Source organism: Bison bison, unplaced genomic scaffold, assembly GCF_000754665.1.
Source record: "Bison bison bison isolate TAMUID 2011002044 unplaced genomic scaffold, Bison_UMD1.0 scf7180017864032, whole genome shotgun sequence".
Classification (NCBI taxonomy): domain Eukaryota; kingdom Metazoa; phylum Chordata; class Mammalia; order Artiodactyla; family Bovidae; genus Bison; species Bison bison.
The window spans coordinates 2,405,900-2,423,535 of record NW_011494604.1 but is presented as its reverse complement, the minus strand read 5'-3'; the positions used below and the strand labels follow the sequence as shown (position 1 = coordinate 2,423,535).

At 42.2% G+C, this 17,636-nt stretch overlaps 1 protein-coding gene across 5 annotated transcripts in view; it reads right to left on the bottom strand.

The window, feature by feature from the left end:
* Positions 1-17,636, bottom strand: part of KALRN (kalirin, RhoGEF kinase) — a 626,732-nt gene that overhangs the window by 357,667 nt on the left and 251,429 nt on the right. For all 5 annotated transcript variants that reach the window (XM_010834276.1, XM_010834277.1, XM_010834274.1 and 2 more), the window contains exon 10: positions 8,211-8,333. In XM_010834276.1, coding sequence (XP_010832578.1) covers positions 8,211-8,333 — 123 coding nt within the window. The remainder of the gene's footprint in view (positions 1-8,210; positions 8,334-17,636) is intronic.

The following is a 17,636-nucleotide window of genomic DNA, read 5'->3' as shown; positions in this document are numbered from 1 at the left end:
ATGGCTGCAATCACCATCTGCAGTGATTTTGGAGCCCAAAAAATAAAGTCTGACACTGTTTCCACTGTTTCCCCATCTATTTCCCATGAAGTGATGGGACTGAATGCCATGATCTTCGTTTTCTGAATGTTGAGCTTTAAGCCAACTTTTTCACTCTCCTCTTTCACCTTCATCAAGAGGCTTTTTAGTTCCTCTTCATTTTCTGCCATAAGGGTGGTATCATATGCATATCTGAGATTATTGATATTTCTCCCAGCAGTCTTGAGTCGGACACAATTGAAGCAACTTGGCACAGCACACACAGACCACACCAGGCTGAGTCTTGAAAGGTGACAGTACGGCACATGACAACCCTTCCTGGAGGGGAGTGAGGCTTGGAAGTATCCCATCACCACCACTACCATGGTCACCACTGCTGCTGCAGAGGCCACCATTCACCAGGCACCACCTATGAACCAAATGCTCTATTAGGCACATTCCATGTGTTATTTCTGACCCTCAGTCTTCAGGGGAGGTATCACTATCTCCATTTTAGACATGACACTGAGTCTCAGGAAAATTGATTATCACAGGGTCCAAGGCCAACAAAAGGAAAGAACAGATTGACTGCAAATGCTACACTTTTCTTTACTATATTGTAAAAATTACAACTGAGAGGGATGTCTCAAATAGGTTCATGGAGCTATCAAGGGGGATGTGGTCTGAAAACAAGGAGGTTTTGTTAATGAATGCCTGACTTCAGCATAAGGTAAAAAGAAAGAGACAAAATAATATCCTGGGCTGGGTCAAGTGTAGTCCACTTTTTGCTAGGAAATGGAAATGAAGACTCAGGCCAGATACTGGCCAAGTTAATTGTTAGATAGGCCAAGCTCCAGCAGAAAGCATAGCAAGCTATCACCAACCGTGGGTACATGTGTTTCAGATGAGGCAGAGGATAGGCAGAGAATAGTGAGAGGCAGTCATAGGATTCCACAGCTCTGGGGTCACACAAAACCTTTAGATAAGAAGATGTCATAGAGGGTCATGTAGGTGACCCTGAAATCCAAGGGAATTCTTAGACACAAGGCGGGAAAGAGTGTCACTCAGCAGTCCTGTGGCCACAGGCTAACGTGTGGCTGTCTGAGGGGTCACCCAGATCCATACACAAAAAGGACTAGGAACTGGTTCTGGGGTAGAACTGAGCATCCTGCCAGGTCTGATCCCAGAGACATCCAGAGCTTTGTGAATCAAGAGACTCTGCAGCAAAAGGGTTGAGAGCCAGGGCTTTGGAGTCAGACTACTGGGATTTGAATCCCAGTTCCACCACTTACTAGCTCTGCCAACTCGACCTATTGTTTTACTTCTTTGCCTTAGATTCCTTGTCTGTAAATGGGAATGTCAATACCTAACTCATGGGATGTTATGAGAATGAAGTGAACAGGGTCTGGCACATAGAAAGTACTCAGCGTTACTGTTATTATTATTGTTGTTGTTAGTCACTCAGTTGTGTCTGACTCTTTGTGACCCCATGAACTGTAACCCACCAGGCCCCTCTGTCCATGTTATTATCTTTAGTACTGTTGTTATTAGGATCTCCTCAAAAGGGAGAAGGAAGAGGTAAGACTTGATGAGTACTCAAAGATGAACAGAAATTGGTCAGGGTAGTTAAAGAGCCAGGAAGACTGCATTGAGACTTGGGAGCATGACCTGTTCAGTTAAAACCCTGAGACAGCAAAAGTATAGAGTGGGGTAGAGGGAGCACAGAAGGGATAAAAGGTAAAACCAGAGAGGTCAGCAGTCAGGTTCTAGTATCAAGAGCTTGAGGGACTTTCTTTGAGTCTAGATGGTAAGAATCTCCCTGTCAATGCAGGGGACATGGCTTCAATCCCTGGTCCGGGAAGACCCCACATGCTGAGAGGCAAAACTAAGCCTGTGTGCCACAACTACTGAATCTGAGCTCTAGAGCCCGTACTCTGCAACAAGAGAAGCCATTGCAATGAAACGCCCATGCACTGCAACTAGAGAGTAGCCCCTACTTGCCACAGCTAGAGAAATTCTGCACAGACAGAAAAATAAGAGCCAAGCTGTCCTTTATTTAAAAAAAAAAAAAAGTTTGAACTTAATCCCAATGGGAAGATACCCATGAGTACCATAACAAATGGAGTAACACAATGAGATGTGCATTTTAGGAAAACCACCCTGTAGCAATTTGTGCATGGATTTAAGGAGACCATGACTAGAGTCGGGGAAAACAGGAGAATACTGCAATAATCCAATCAAGAGATAATGAGACTCTGATCTAGGGCGGTGGTAAAGAAGATGGAAGAAAAGGGACATTAAAGATATAGTCAGTAGAATTTTGTGAAGGATTCAGGAGGAGTGAGAGTCAAGAATGACTCCCACATTTCTAGCTCAAGCAGCTGGATGGTTGGTGCTATTCACTGGCACAGGGAACACAGGGGTAAGAGTATACCTGGAAGGAGTAGAAGATGATCAAATAAATTTTGGAGACATTAGGTTGGAGAATCCTCTGAAAAATTGAAGTGGAAATGTCCAGAAAGCCATGGGTTTTCAAACAGGAAGCACAGGGTGAGACCAGAGACAAGACATGGATCTGGAAGCCATCAGAGCAGGGGGCCAACTGAGAGTGGGAAAGAGTATAAAATCATGCAGGCAGTGTAAAGGGAGAAGAGAAGGTCTGGGGAACAAATCCTGGGGAAAAGGAGAAGAGCCTAAGAAGGACCAGTAAGAAAGTCATGTGGAAACCATGAGATCCAGATGTCATGGAAGGCTGACAACGAGGGAATTTAAAAAGTGGCTGACAGGGTCAAATGCTGCAGGAAGACCAATATCTAAAGAGTATCCTTTGGATTTAACAAACAAAAAGAAACGTTCAGGTGGAGACTTTGGTAAGATTAACCTCTTTTGAGTACAGAGAACAGAAGCCCAATGGCAGAGGTCAAAGGGCATCTAGGAGGTAAGGAAGTAAGTGCCCATGCAACTATAAACTGTTCTCTTAAGAACTTGGGCGTTCAAGGGAAGGAGAAATGGGAAGTAGGGTTTCTTTTTATACATTTGTTTGTTTTTTTTAAGATGGGAAAAACTTGAGGATGTTTAAGGAAAAAAGAGTTGCCTCTAATGTAAAACCTCCCATGATAAGAAGCACACTGCATCACAAGACATTTCATTCTGGCTTTGGATAGTGTATAAAAAAGTAATTGTGGGTTGGAAATGATACATGAGTTAAGCTAAAATTAGCTTCACAATACCTTTCACCCTATCTCTTCTACAGGAAGATTTCAACTATCAAACCTCCACCCACCCCAACCTTCCATAAAAAAATATTTACTCAAAATAATTGAACACCATTGAACATATAATTGAACACATCCAGTTATTTCAATGTCGCTATCTTGGCAGGCTTCCAACAATCACAGCACAGTTTGTCAATAGCCTTTTGAAAATATATTTTCTAGAATTAGGCACAATATTCTTATATGATCTAAATAGTGCATAAAGAAATTCTTATTTCTCTGGTTGAGAGATTATATTTTAATTTGTATCATCACTCAAATGTCTTTAATATTCCCCTTTAAGAGAAATGTCTAAACTCTTTAATCTAAAGGTCAAGGTTCTTGAGAGTCTTTCAAGCTTTTCTAAAATGATCCTCTCTCTACATTGTATTAATAGAACACTTTGCTCTCATCAACTTATTAATGTTTTATTTACGGTGTCACAATTTACAGGAGATGCCAGGAAATTTGAGGGTTCTCATAACCACTACAGTTTTCCCTGAGCCAGAACTGAAATCATATCAGACATTCCTATATCCTCCGTCTAACAGGGGAGACTATGGTCCTCTTGAGTCACAAGCATGGCTTTCTGTTTGCTCTCCTTTAATCTCTATTATTTCTTCATATTGTTTACTACCCTCAGGCTTGTAGATCTCATATAGATAAGAACCTTTCTAATATATCCTTAGCCCTCCTATGAAAAGAGTCTAAACAGAAAACCTTATACAATTGCCATTTTTTACTTATGCTTAATACCCTAAAGTCTCAGGAATATTTACATTTATCTTGTGTTAAAGTCTAAGTACCTTACTTATTACACATGCCTTTTGTTGATATATGGATAAGAGAGACTACAAATATTGTTTACAATCTGTATTTTTGGTATTTTTCTAACTTGAGTTGACCTACGGGCATTTCCTTCAGCAAATGCTTCTTTCTGTGTCACCTGTGGGCCTCACATATCTGGTTTTGGCTTTACTGGGGTAATTTCTCCCTCCATCTCAAAATTCACTTAAATCCTTCTAGACAGATCAACGTTTCCTGCCAAAGCACATCCTTCTCAATCTTTACAAGATGCACTCTGCCCCTTGCCAGAAGTCCATCATCCTGGCTTTGCAGGATATCGTCCAAAAGACTTTTTAAAACATCATTTGCACAGGAAATCATTTGTTTCTCAGCCTCCCTTCTTTCTCATAGTCACTTCCATCATACAGAACAAGAGATAGAAACACCATCTGTGCTTCTGAATCTTTCGGTGTGCCACCCAGAACTTAGCCGTTAAGAGCGGACTCCCAGTTCTTCTGAGTTTGCTGTCTGTTCCACACAGGAAGCAGCAAAAGTGGTGGCGGGGGCGGTGGGCAATTCACGGTCTTGATAAGAAGTTCTTGGCAGGCTCTATATAATATCTTGGATATTGGCTCCGACCGCCTCTCAATTTTCCACATCAAGTCTATAGAACATGACCTTAAAAACCCTTGTTTGGGAATTATCCACTATATAAAATATCTTTCTTCTTCCTGACAGTGGTCACAAGACCCCTCCCATCAGCTCATGCCAGTAACTTCTCCCTAGCGAGAGAAGGAGAAAGAGGAATGTACTGAGTCTGCCCCAGTGGGAAGAGTGCCAGGCAAGCTCCAAAGGGTAAGACTGTCCTTCATTTCTCTGCTGTTTCACATTCTTCCACTTGCCCACTTCATGACATTAATTTATCAGCATTTTCCTGGCTTTCTCACCATTTTTTCCATCCTGCCTAAGAAGCTTTCATCATCTCTAATAAACTGGTGTGTGAAAAAGTATCTACTTAATCTCTCCCCGCTCTTCCTTCTGCTTGCATTTGCAGCTGCTATAATTGGTTGCCATCTCAGGAGTGACAAGAAAGATGGAACTTACTCCAAAGGTCACTACACTACCTCTAGGCAGCCATATTTTTTGGATCATCAAATGAACTAAGGCTTTATCTCGGTTTCACTAGATGTACTCCTTGAAAATTCTAAAAGAGTAAAGATTACATCCCCTCTCTTACTGCAGGACTTCTTAAGAGGGTTAGAATACTCTGGCTGCATGTTTTTCATTAGATTGTGAGTTCTGCAAGACAGAAACTATGCATTTGTTTCATTTTCTACAGGGCACTACACAGAGACTTGATGGGACATGGAAACTGAGTGTAATTGTCCAATTCTGTGGACATAGGCTATCCATCTCTATGAATTATCCTATTCTCCTCACCCCTACTACTCTGGTAAGTTAGCTGATTATACTTTGAATATCATTTAGGGGCAAGGTCATTAGTAGGTCCACCAAAATGTTTCTCTTCCATTTTTTGCCTTTTTTTGACCCTAAGACTCAGAATGAGGTTTTTTAAAAATGTATTCAAGGTTGAAGAAAAGCAAGGATCAGCTAGAGAAATAACTAATCAGAAATTACTGAATGAAGTACCTAATTGTGACTGTGTTTTTAATATTTCTTTAATTCTTTCTTTGAATGGTCTGTTCTTTCAAAAATGTTACACTAGTGCTTAGCTACTTAAATGTGACTTGTGGCTTTGAGATTTTAAAAAAATATATATTTGAATGTAAATGCTTGCTAATTTTTGACTAAACCAGCTTACAGAGAGTCTGGCATTTCAGATAATGAGGTCATATAGCAGACCATTAACAGAGTGGGCACAGCTGCTCTCTAAACCACAAGCATTTGTATACTCCCCTGAGTTATAGAAAATATCTCAGGACAAAATGGCAGCACCATTGCCCATTCTACCTCCTGAGCAGATAGGGACGCATCTGTCCCCGGACAGCTATGCTCAATTCCATTCCTATGCTTGTTTATACCGCCAGTGACATTTAACATGCAACACACACACACATTTATATATATATATACACACACACACACACACACAATACACATATATACACACATATATATAACGTGTGTGTGTATGTATGTAATAAGTGTTTTTAAAAAATCTGATTTACTCTATCACCTGAGTCATTTGTTAAGTTTATGGGCAACTTGAGTCAAGTATCTGTCTGGACCAGAAGGGGTCTCCTGGTCCCCAGCTCTTCTATATTTGAGCATGGACAATCTCAGCAGCTTAGACTAGAAAGGCCTGCAGAGACACCTGTTGGTGAGCCCCCTGGCCTTGACCCCTCACCATCTGTCTGTCAGGCTGTCATGACTGAGGCTCCCTTACTCACGCAGCTCGGCTTCTACATAGGCTGTTGAAAGAGTGCCATCTGCAGGATGAAGGAGGACTCATAAATGCTTAATTAATTTCCTTCAAATGAATTAAAATGTGTTCAAAGGTAATCAGCACAAGATTTAAGTTAAAGTTTAATGACAGATAATGAATTGCAACATTCATTCTTCACAGATATAATTTCTTTCTATTTATTTTAATGACTGCCTTAAATATCTTTACCTCAAACAGTAACAAGCAGTGAGACTCAAAGGTGCATCCACTATCCCATGAGCGGAGAAGTGTTGGTTCAGGGACTTTGTGCTGCTCTAGACCTGTCCCTGGAGAAGGCAATGGCAGCCCACTCCAGTGTTCTTGCCTGGAGAATCCCAGCGACGGGGGAGCCTGGTGGGCTGCCATCAAAGGGGTCGCACAGAGTCGGACGTGACTGAAGCGACTTAGCAGCAGCAGACCTGTCCCCACCGGTAGCCACTTCTCTGCTCTTCCCTGCAGAAGGGCATATTTCCAGGGACTGTGACAGATTTTCCTGCTTTCATTCAAGACAGTTTTTAAACTTGAATGCAGAAAATGGGAGCTCAGAATTCCCTTGTCATATCAGCCTTGGGTCAAAAGAATCATAAAATCATGAAGCTGAAAGAGGTTTCTGCACTCAGTCATGACCCTCTGTAGTGCTGCTGACCCGTGGCTCCCAGCCTCTGACTTCATACCATGTGTGATGCCCTTCGTGACTGTCTCATAACCAGCAGCCCATAACAACCAGCACAGGTTTCTAATGCTTTCACTGATTGACACTGATCTCTAACTCAGGAATTATCTAATTCTGGGTCAAATCCACTTCTCTCCTCCCAGTGGCCCTCACCTAGTTGAAAACAGAAGCAAGAAAGAGAGAGCCCTCTCCTGCCTGGATCACCTCCTTTCTCATCACTTGAGCATGATGGTCACACTGCACAGGACAAAGCAGAGCTGAGGCAGCTGGCTACTGACTGTCCGTCCACCTGCCTTCATCATGGTCACGGGTGGTTTTCCTATGGGGACTACCAATTCTAGGATGCTAGGCAGCTCCACTGCCCACTCCCTTCCCCAGGATGGGGACAGGGAACAAGACATGAACAAGGATTCATTTCCAGAATATGAGGCCATCTCCAGAGGCCTGTTTGCAGGGCAGTGATGTGGTGACTGCACCTGCGTGTCTGTGTTTCCTCTGTGGCCCACACCCACTGCGCCCCCTTTCCGGAGGAAACACTCCTCCTAAAAGCAGGAGCCTTTTGGAAGGTACAACACTCTCTTCTCTCATAAAGACACAGTCTAATCAGGAAGCAGGAGCAGGGAGAGGTGGATTATATCAAGAGATTACTTGTTGGCTGGACAGGGAAAAGTAATGCCTGTGACAGAGGAAGCCTCCCCACTCTATTTTTCTCTCTGACCTGTAATTTACATGAGCAAACTGGCAATGGATTTTACACCCAATTTCTCTACCTCAGTAAGGAAAGACAGCATGGGGTTAGGGTTATCATCCAGTACTGATACCCTTCCCAGCTACCTCTTCCCTGCCTTACTCTTTCTACTGCAACTGTCTGCAGTTGACAAATATTTATTTACCATTCATCTAGTGATCCAAAACAAGGATCTCCTTGCATCAGGCAGGAAGGCAGCCCAGAATGTCCCACCAAACACCAAAGCCACAGCCCTGGTCTCCCTCTCCAGAATCCAAACACATACAACCATTCACAACATCTCACCTGAGCCACCTCTTCAAAGTCATCATGCCTCTTCTGCAGGGCCCGAGCTCGGTGCAGAGACTTCCCGACCCCTGTGTGCTTGCTGAGAAAGGCCTCGCCGTGGTTTTCAATCCAATCTAACACCTAGTCAGAGAAAGAAGACAGAAACAATGACTTCTTGGCAAAAGGAAAGAAATGTGACAACATGTGTGACCGCTAGGCTATCAGAGTCCCATCCCAATTAGAAAGTGGCAGTCCAGGTGGAAATGTTCAATCCATGATAGGGATTTCATTACTGTCATTGGCAATATAACAATCCCACCCTTAACTAAGTTCAGCTCCTCCTCTTTGATCTCCAGAATATCCTCTCATTACTTGTTCAGTTTTTTCAGCCTTAATAAGCCCATTATTTTAAACAAGCTACATAGACCACCAGACACAGTTTAACCCTCTCACAACTTTGACTCCAACCATAAAGTCAGACACACTTGCAGGAAATTAGGCAGTAATCCCTGGGTCGGAAAGATCCCCTGGAGTAGGAAATGGTAACCCACTCCAGTATTCTTGCCTGGAAAATTCCATGGATAGAGGTGCCTGCCAGACTACAGTCCATGGGGTCACAAAGAGTTGGACATGACTGAACCACTGAGCACACATACAGGCGGTATCAGGTCAGGGCAGTTCCTTCGCTCTCACTCCACCATAAAAATGCTCATGGAAGTGTCACTAAGTCATGGGGACCCTGCCTCATTGCTCTCCTAGGACTCCATCCCTAATACTGGAAGTAAAGTCCAGAGTAGTCAATCCCCAACTGGAACTGTACTAAAGATAGCCCATCACCAGGACCATTGTGGTCTCTGGTTTCTTTTCATCTTTCTCCTCCAATCAGCATCAACCAATCAACCAAATAAAGTAAGGTCTTTAGTATCGCTGATGCTCTTGGGAAGCAGTAGAAACTCCATGTTCTCCCGACTTAAGGTATAGTGATTGGCCTCAAGACATTTTCCCTGGAGTTGAGGGCAGCTGAAAAAGAGGGATGGGTGAGGGAATGCTGAGAAGGTGAGGAAATATGTTGTCCTGAGGGGCAGTAAAACCCTTGAAATATAGGCAGGATCAAAGCTTGGAGTCCCTTTTGCATTTGTCCACATCAGTTCAGTTCAGTTCAGTCACTCAGTCATGTCCGCCTCTGCGACCCCATGAATTGCAGCATCCCAGGGAGAAGGGAAGCAGTTTATCTGGGCTCTGAGAAGTTGGCATTCAATAAATCAAATGGCCACAATTAAATCAGAATTACAGGACAGACATACCTATTGCAGATCCTGCCAAGATTCAACTAATTTGACTCTACTCCTACTACAGTAAACTTCAACTAAACATTTGATTAATGAGGTGCTAGCTTTCTCAGATTTTAGAAGGACTTTTGGGAAAATGATTTAGATGGACTAGGCCTGTTTAAAAGGATACTTTAATTTTACAGATACTTTCTTTTACAGATTGTCCTGTGGTAAGCAGAGAGACCAAATCATTGCCTGGATTGCAGGCATGGGAGTTATGGTTCTACAGAATCTACCCTTTGGCTTCACATCCTCTGACATTTGAGATAAATTAATGTCTGCAATTGTACGAACTATGGAAACTTTCAATATCATAAAGTCATACCAAGATGGTATTAGAGAAAAGCACATATAAATATAAAAATGAGGTTTAACAAAAGTACATGGTATAAAGCCAAGTCAGGTAATTATCCATGAAAATGAAAGGGGAAAAAAGCCTTTAAAAAATAACTTTATCTAAACACTTAGTGTAAAGAGCTTAAACACTTTAGCAAAAAGAATTTATATATAACACAGGGAACTATATTCAATATCTTATAATAATCAATAATGGAAATTAATCTGAAAAAATATATGTATAAAACGGAATCAATTTGCTGTACACCTGACTCTAACACAATATTGTAAATCAACTACACTTCAATCAAAAAGATTTTAGACACTAACAAAAATCTGACAATACTTTTTAATATTCTGGAGGCATATCTGCAGAAAGAAATTGCAATAGTAAGTGAACTGAATTTTTACCTTTTGCAAACACTGAAAGGCAGCACTGAAAGGAACTTTAAATATCCCTTTCTCAGAATAAAGAAGAGCCTACTTTTCTTTTGAGTTACTTATGGTGATATTTCAGTAAAAAAAAATCAGGAGAGTGCATTTTTACTTGACTTACCACAATTTGATCCCACAGTTCTGTACAGTAAAAGGGATGATGGGTATTAGCATGCAAAGCCAAAGATAAACATTTCTAGTCACAAATTTTTCCATATATTGTGTACCATGGATGGTGTAACTTTATAATTTTTATGCATATTTAAACTTTCATTAATCCCCTTTTGAGAATGAACTGAAGCTTGGAGATAATTTTTATATACAAAAGAGCTGTCTTGTAGCTTTTCATGAGTGCTTTGGAATTTATGACGTATTTTCAGATCATAATTTTTTTTTTTAAAAATTCGTTTTGAGTAGTTAAGTGTGATCTACTTCTCTGGCACTTTTTTCATGAATTTTATTTTGTTCCTTTTCATTTTCAACCTCTAAAATTTCAATCTATTTCATTTTCAATAAATATTCTAAATAATATTCTAAAGCAAATTGGTTAGAGAGAAATGTTTGGTATGTACTAGTTCATAAATGGTTAGCTTTTATACTCCCTGGGGGTGTTTTCACAACTTTTAAACATTTTCTTTTAAAAGCAATTTGTTTACTGTTTCAGTTATTTTGGTTTCTTTAAAATGTCAATTTATTTTCCCTTTGTGACACCTAGTTTACTCAATTAGCTCAAATTTAACCACTTAAAAGTCTATTTCATATTTAAGAGGCTTTTACTTAGTTTACACATAACTTTGCTCTGTGATGTTACATTGTCTCCGTTTAGTCTAACTTCTTTCATTAGAACTGGAGCTGTGGGGAAAACAGTGCAACCTCAATGCCGATTCAGGGACTGCAGGGAAATCAACTTAACAAATATAAAAGCAAAAGATTTAGGAAGGGAATAAAATTACTTTAGTAATACATAGAGACTGAAGAAGTACCTGAGGACAGATAAACGTAATCAATGAATTGTTCAAAATGATAATTTCTGTCGATTTTGTTTCAGACAGTTCATAAGCTCTCTTGACCTTTGATTTCATGGTCCCCAACCCTGGGGATACAGGGTTCTAACACAGACTGCATAGCAGAGAAAGGTGCTTGTGAGCAGACACCAGCAGTGCCTGGCACTTAGCGACACACTGTAAATTAATGTGCAGCATCGGAAGTCTAGTGAGACCCAGAACCTGAACATCACTGGCTGAAGAATAAATTGAGTTTCTAGCCTCACCCCGGACCCTATCAAAGTGTAAGCACCAATCAAGGTACCCCTTATTTGTGCCCCTTTATTTAATTTCTCTCATCTACAAGATCTTATTTAAAATAGTCAATTATCAGTTATAGTTAGGATAGTACAGGATGATAGGTAATGATACTTCTGATGGTTTTGAATTGGTATTTAAGTGTTTCCAACAATAGGAGGTTTTCCTTTTATTTTTTGTCTGAAGGAAGGGTCTTCTGGATGCAGAGAAGCATGTGTGGGATATGGCTATTCACATACTCTAATAAATATATATTGTTCGTCTTATGGTGGCCTAGTGTCAGGCCAGAGGACAGCCCGAGGTGCAGGATTAAACAAAGCAGGGCTGGCCCTGACTCTAGGAACTCAGTCTAGGTGGGTAATGAGCACTAGATACGAAACCACACAATTCATCATTAATTGCAAGGGTGAAAAGTGCCAAAAGCCAGGGAAGCTCACTCTGAAGAAATGAGGTTTAGCTGAGACCTGAGAGACAGTAGGACTTAACCAAGTTAGCAACTGAAAAGATCAGCATGGCTTAAGCAGGCTTTAGTAGGAAATGAGCCCAGAGAAGGCAGGCACCAGATAGAGCTAAGCCTTGGTGGGCTGAGCTCCATTCCAGTGTTTGGCCTAAGAGCCCCTAAAAGGCTAAAGGAGGAGAACGACACCATCAGATTTGATTTAAAAATTATTGCTCTGACTGCTTTGTGGAGAATCGATTGGATGAAGGCAGGAAAACAGGAAGTTCCTATAGAAATCCTGACAAGAGGCAATAATAGCTCAGATGAGGCCAATGGCAGTGTCTGTGAGGAGGCAGGTTTGAGTAATATTTAGGGGACAGAATGGCTAGGATTTGGTGAGTGGGCATGGGGTGATGAAGAAGCAGGTGGAAGGTTAATCCCTCCAGGAGAAAGCCTTGAAAAACTGGGTGGAAGAGGAACTTGTCACTGGTGCAGAAGCAAGTGAGTCACAAGGGATAGCAGATGACAGATTTTTTCATGTTTTCTTTCAATTTGCATACTCACATTCTGGTTTTGATAAATGACAGGTGTGCGTCTGAACTTGAGTGGGAAGTAGCACCCAATGATAGTTCTCAATCTGATTCTGGCAAGATGTGCCTTTAATTTCAAAGGAGTAATTTTATACACAAAGGTTTAAAAATAAATTATAAATTATTAATACAGCTGGATCCTAATGATAAAAAAATTAGGGATATGAAATCCATCTGAAGAATTATAAATTTAGGCTTACATCAAATTAACCCTTGCATTCCTGAAGGCATTTCACTGGGGTATAATTTTTGGTAGTGGTGGTTTAGTCGCTAAGTTGTGTCCAACTCTTGCTATCCCATGGACTGGAGCCCACCAGGCTCCTCTGTCCATTGGATTCTCCAGGCAAAAATACTAGAGTGGGTTGCCATTTCCTTCTCCAGGGGATCTTCCTGACCGAGGAATCGAACCCAGGTCTCCTGCATTGCAGGCAGATGATTTACCAACTGAGCTATGAGGGAAGCGTTAACATGACATGTGAAGTCCTCTGTGACCAGCCCTACCCACCCCAAACTCCACCTCCAGCGAATTCCTGTCCCACCTCTCAATATCCCCAAAACTGCTTGTTACCTTCTGAGTTTTGTTCTTGCTATTTTTCACTTCACATGAAATGTCTCTTTTTTTCTCCCTACATCTACTTCCCAGGCTCCTTCGTATTTATCCTTTAAGCACCATCTCAAAATCTCTAGTTTTGGAAAGTCTTTTCTCTTTAACAGCCCACTCAGGCTAGGGGTGGTATCACTCTTCTCTGCTCTGTTCAAACTACAATTATTGCCCACAGGCTGGTCTCTTCCACTAGACTCTGACCTCTCTGTGATTCCTGTACTTGGCAGAGGGGTTTGCTTAAGACATGCTGAAGTCAACTCAAACTCGTCCTCTCAACATATGACTCTGAATGTCTCTAGCTCCATACTCCTTAGCTAGGACCCTCCATTTCAGTACCTCTCACAGTCTGCACTCAAAGTTCTCCCTTTGTGTGTATCCTCCGTCTGCACTGCCTCACTTTGCAGGTGGTTCCTGAAGAAGTACGAGGTTTCCACGACTGTATGCTACCCTTTCATCACTTGCCTGCCCCCAGTGTCCCCACCAGCCTTGCACACGCAGGAGATACTCAATGAATATTTATAGACATGAATAGTCAAGTGCAAGCATGGCTGCCTACTGTCTCAGGGAAAGCTGTGCCAACCCATTCAGCCGGAGGCCTGTTCTTTGCCCTGTCACTGGGGACAGTAGTCCTGGTCAGCCCAGGACTCCTCACCACAACAGCAGGCAGGTAATCTTGCAAACCACTTGTAAAGTTCTTTCTCCTTTCTCACGCCCCAACTTTCCCCAACTTTTTCACCAGAATTAGTCCTTTCCCAGAACAGCCTTTTCCAAGGGAGGACACTCACATCCTGAACTGGATTCAGGAGTCAATCTAACAGCCATTATGTATAATTCCCTAATCACCCCCTTTCTTCCTCATCTAATTGTGTTTATTCCAACCAGTATACAATCAAGACTCTGTTTTTCAGGGGAGGAGACAGTTATTTCTAGCTGCTAAGGAGAACAGAAAAGTCCTTTTGAAGAGAAGTATTGATATTTTCTGAACTGTGGGCATGAATGCAACCAAGTGAATGGGAGAAAATCAAAGGCGTAGCTGCTTTCTGTCCTGGGACTCTGATTTTTTTGATTCTTCTAATATGATAGAATCTTAATTTTGGAGAAGGAGAGAGTGACTCTCTCCAGTATCGTTGCCTGGAAAATTGCATGGATGGAGGAGCCTGGCAGGCTACAGTCCATGCGGTCACAAAGAGTCAGACACAACTGAGTGACTTCACTTTCACTTAACACTGGAGAAGGACTCCAACTTAAAATGCAGGAGGACCCTGCATTTTAAGGCAACTACCTTTGAACACAGTTTTAAGTTGATGTCTAAGCTCTGTTTACATGAATGGTTTAGGTGGCTAAAGCATCACCAAAATGTGCACCATCATAAATTAAGGGCATCATAACTTAGAGGAACCTAGGTTCTTGTCCCTTCTCCCTTGACTCACTGTGGTACTCTGACCGTTCTCCTGTTTTCATGAATGCACCTAGCTCATTCTGGCCCCAAGGACTGTGTAGGTTCCATTTCACATACTTGGAACCTTTTCTTAAACACATTCCATGGCTTATTCATTTAGCTCACTGGCTATCACTTAGCACCTATGACATATTTGTTTGTTTGCAGTAGTGTTTTTCTCTACTTCCTAAATATAAGCCCCACACGGGCAGGGGCTTTGTTTGGTTTACTGCTAAGTCCTCAAAGAACATCAGCTGAATAAATGAGTGAATTAACTCAACCAATCTGATGTGAGAACTTTCTGTGTGAAGAAGGGCAAAACCATGAAAAGAAATGAAGATGTTTAGCAAACAGTTGTGAAATCAGAATTCCAACTGATTCCCTCCCTGGCTCTCCCTGATCAATCATCTTATTTGAAATATGTTATTAATTTTGTGTCATAATCTGATCCCTGATAAAATAGGCAAGATGTTTTACATAAAGTGAAGAACTGCCCCACTCAGTTCTTCACGCCCCCCTACCTCCCAGCCCCACCCCTCAACTCTGTAGAAGCCATTATTCTGAGCTCAGGGAGGAAGGCTGACACGTCATCATGTGTCAACAATACATTTTGTCCTGTTAAAGGCTCCAGTACACACGATGTGTGAGAGTACCCAGGACAGTCCATCAAATCATTATTTCTGCTTCCTTACACAGCACACTGCACATTAGTTCTAAAGGGGAATGGCTCATCCTTTGCCAGCACCACCCTGCTCCCCATTGGCTGTGACTGGAGAGCATGTGGGCAACACTTGAAATGCCCAATTATCAGCAATTATCAGTTATCAGCAATTCATTTTCTGTCTCATCTTTGGAACAAGTATGATCAAAATAAATGTCTTGCTATGGCAGGGAAAGCTGTCACTTTTCCAAGAGGGCTCAGCTGAAACTCATTAGCAGGTGAACAGATTATCTTCCCCTGAGAACCATGGTCCTGTCTCCTGACACATGTGATGCCAGGTGGAAGCCAGCTAGGAGACCAGCAGTCTTCCTCCCCTGGGCCCCTCCACTCTGGCCAGCCCTACAGGCTGGGGTGACTGGAACTCATCTTTGTCCTTGGCAGCTTCCTGAGAGCATCTCCTCACTACAGTGCCTTGATTCCTGTTTATGGTATCACCACACTTTTCATCACTAAGGACTGAATCTCTCAAGTCAGAGGCTCTCAAACTTTAGAATGCTTCAGAATCACCTGGGGTTCTTTCTAAAATGCAGGCACCATGTCATCCACAGATTCTGAACTAAATAGTGTGGAACAGGACCAGATAATCTGTTTTTAACAAGCCCCAACTCTGCCCAGATGATCTTAATGCCAGAGATCTGAAACCCTGGCAAGTCCCCCCCTAAACTGAGTTTTTAACTTCTCTATCCAAAACTGTATTCCTTTTATTATCCCACCCCTGTTCCTCTCAGGATTGAGGAACATCAAAGAAAGGGAGGAACTGAAACTGAGTAGGATCTCCGAGGTCCTTTCAGGTGCAAAAGCCTCTCCATGTCCCCTGTTCTTGTTTGGCCTTCCTCAGGTTTCAAAGAGGAGGCTCATGTAGTTAATGATTAGAACAACAGAGCCACAGGACTCCTAGTTCCTCCTGAAGGAATACGGATAACAATCTGGTGCGTATCTTTGAGTCGTTCTGCAGAAACTAAGATCACTCCCACCCCTATCCAGGGGAGAGTGGTGATTACATGCTGACCACAAGCAGTAGACCCCAGACTGGATGGAAATAGAAGGTTGCTAATTAGGATTCTCGAAACATCACCCTGTTACCTCACCACCAACCAATCAGAAGAATGTCCATGAACTGATCACATACCCTGTGTGTGTACCCCTAATGTTGCCTTTAAAAACCCTTCCCTGAAAACTATTAAGGAGTTCAGGTCTTTTGAGCACCAGCTTCATGTTTTCCTTGCTAGTCACCCTGCAAAAAATACTGTACTTTCCTTCACTAGGACTTGATGTCAGTACATTGGCTTTGCTCTATGTTGGACAAGTGGACCTGAGTTGGGTTCTTTAACTGGTCCAAGAACCACACTTGGAAAAATACAGTTCCATATTCATAACTGACACTTCCTTTGCTTTCTATAACAAAATGGACAGCAATTTTCAGTGATGCTTTTTCATAAATACTCTCATATCTACCCTCGTTCCCATCACTTCAGTCAATGACTGTGATCCCACAATCTTCCCACTCCAACTCAGTCCTCTGCTGGCACAAAATTACCTCAGCCCTTCACTCTGATAACCTGTTTTCTCTGGTCAGAATCTTTTCTAGCTCTCCACTAGTTACAAAGTGTGAATCTTTTATCCTTTAGCCTGGTATTCAAAGCTCCAGACATAGCACGTTGAGGTCAAGGACACGCTGAGTACATGTTTATCAGAAATGTCCTTGGATGGTGGCTGTCTGGTTGTTCAGTCACTACGTCCTGTCTGACACTTCGCAATGCCGTGGACTGCAGCATGCCAGGCTTCCCTTTCTTTGCTATTTCCCAGAATTTGCTCAAATTCATGTTGAGTTGGTGATGCCATCCAGCCATCTCAGCCTCTGTCACCCCCTTCTCCTTCTGCTCTCAGTCTTTCCCAGCATCAGAGACTTTTCCAATGAGTCATCTGTGCACATCAGATGACCAAAATACTGGAGCTTCAGCTTCAGCATCAGTCCTTCCACTGAATATTTAGGATTGATTTCCTTTAGGATTGTCTGGTTTTATCTCCTTGCTGTCCAAGGGGCTCTGAAGAGTACCATAATTATGGTACCTCCAGTACCATAATTTGAAAACATCAATTCTTCAGTGCTCAGCCTTCTCTTGGAGAAGGAAATGGCAATCCACTCCAGTATTCTTGCCTGGAGAGTCCCATGGACCAAGGAACCTGGCAGGCTACAGTCTGTGGGGTTGCAAGAGTCAGACACAACTTAGCGACTAAACTGCTGCTGC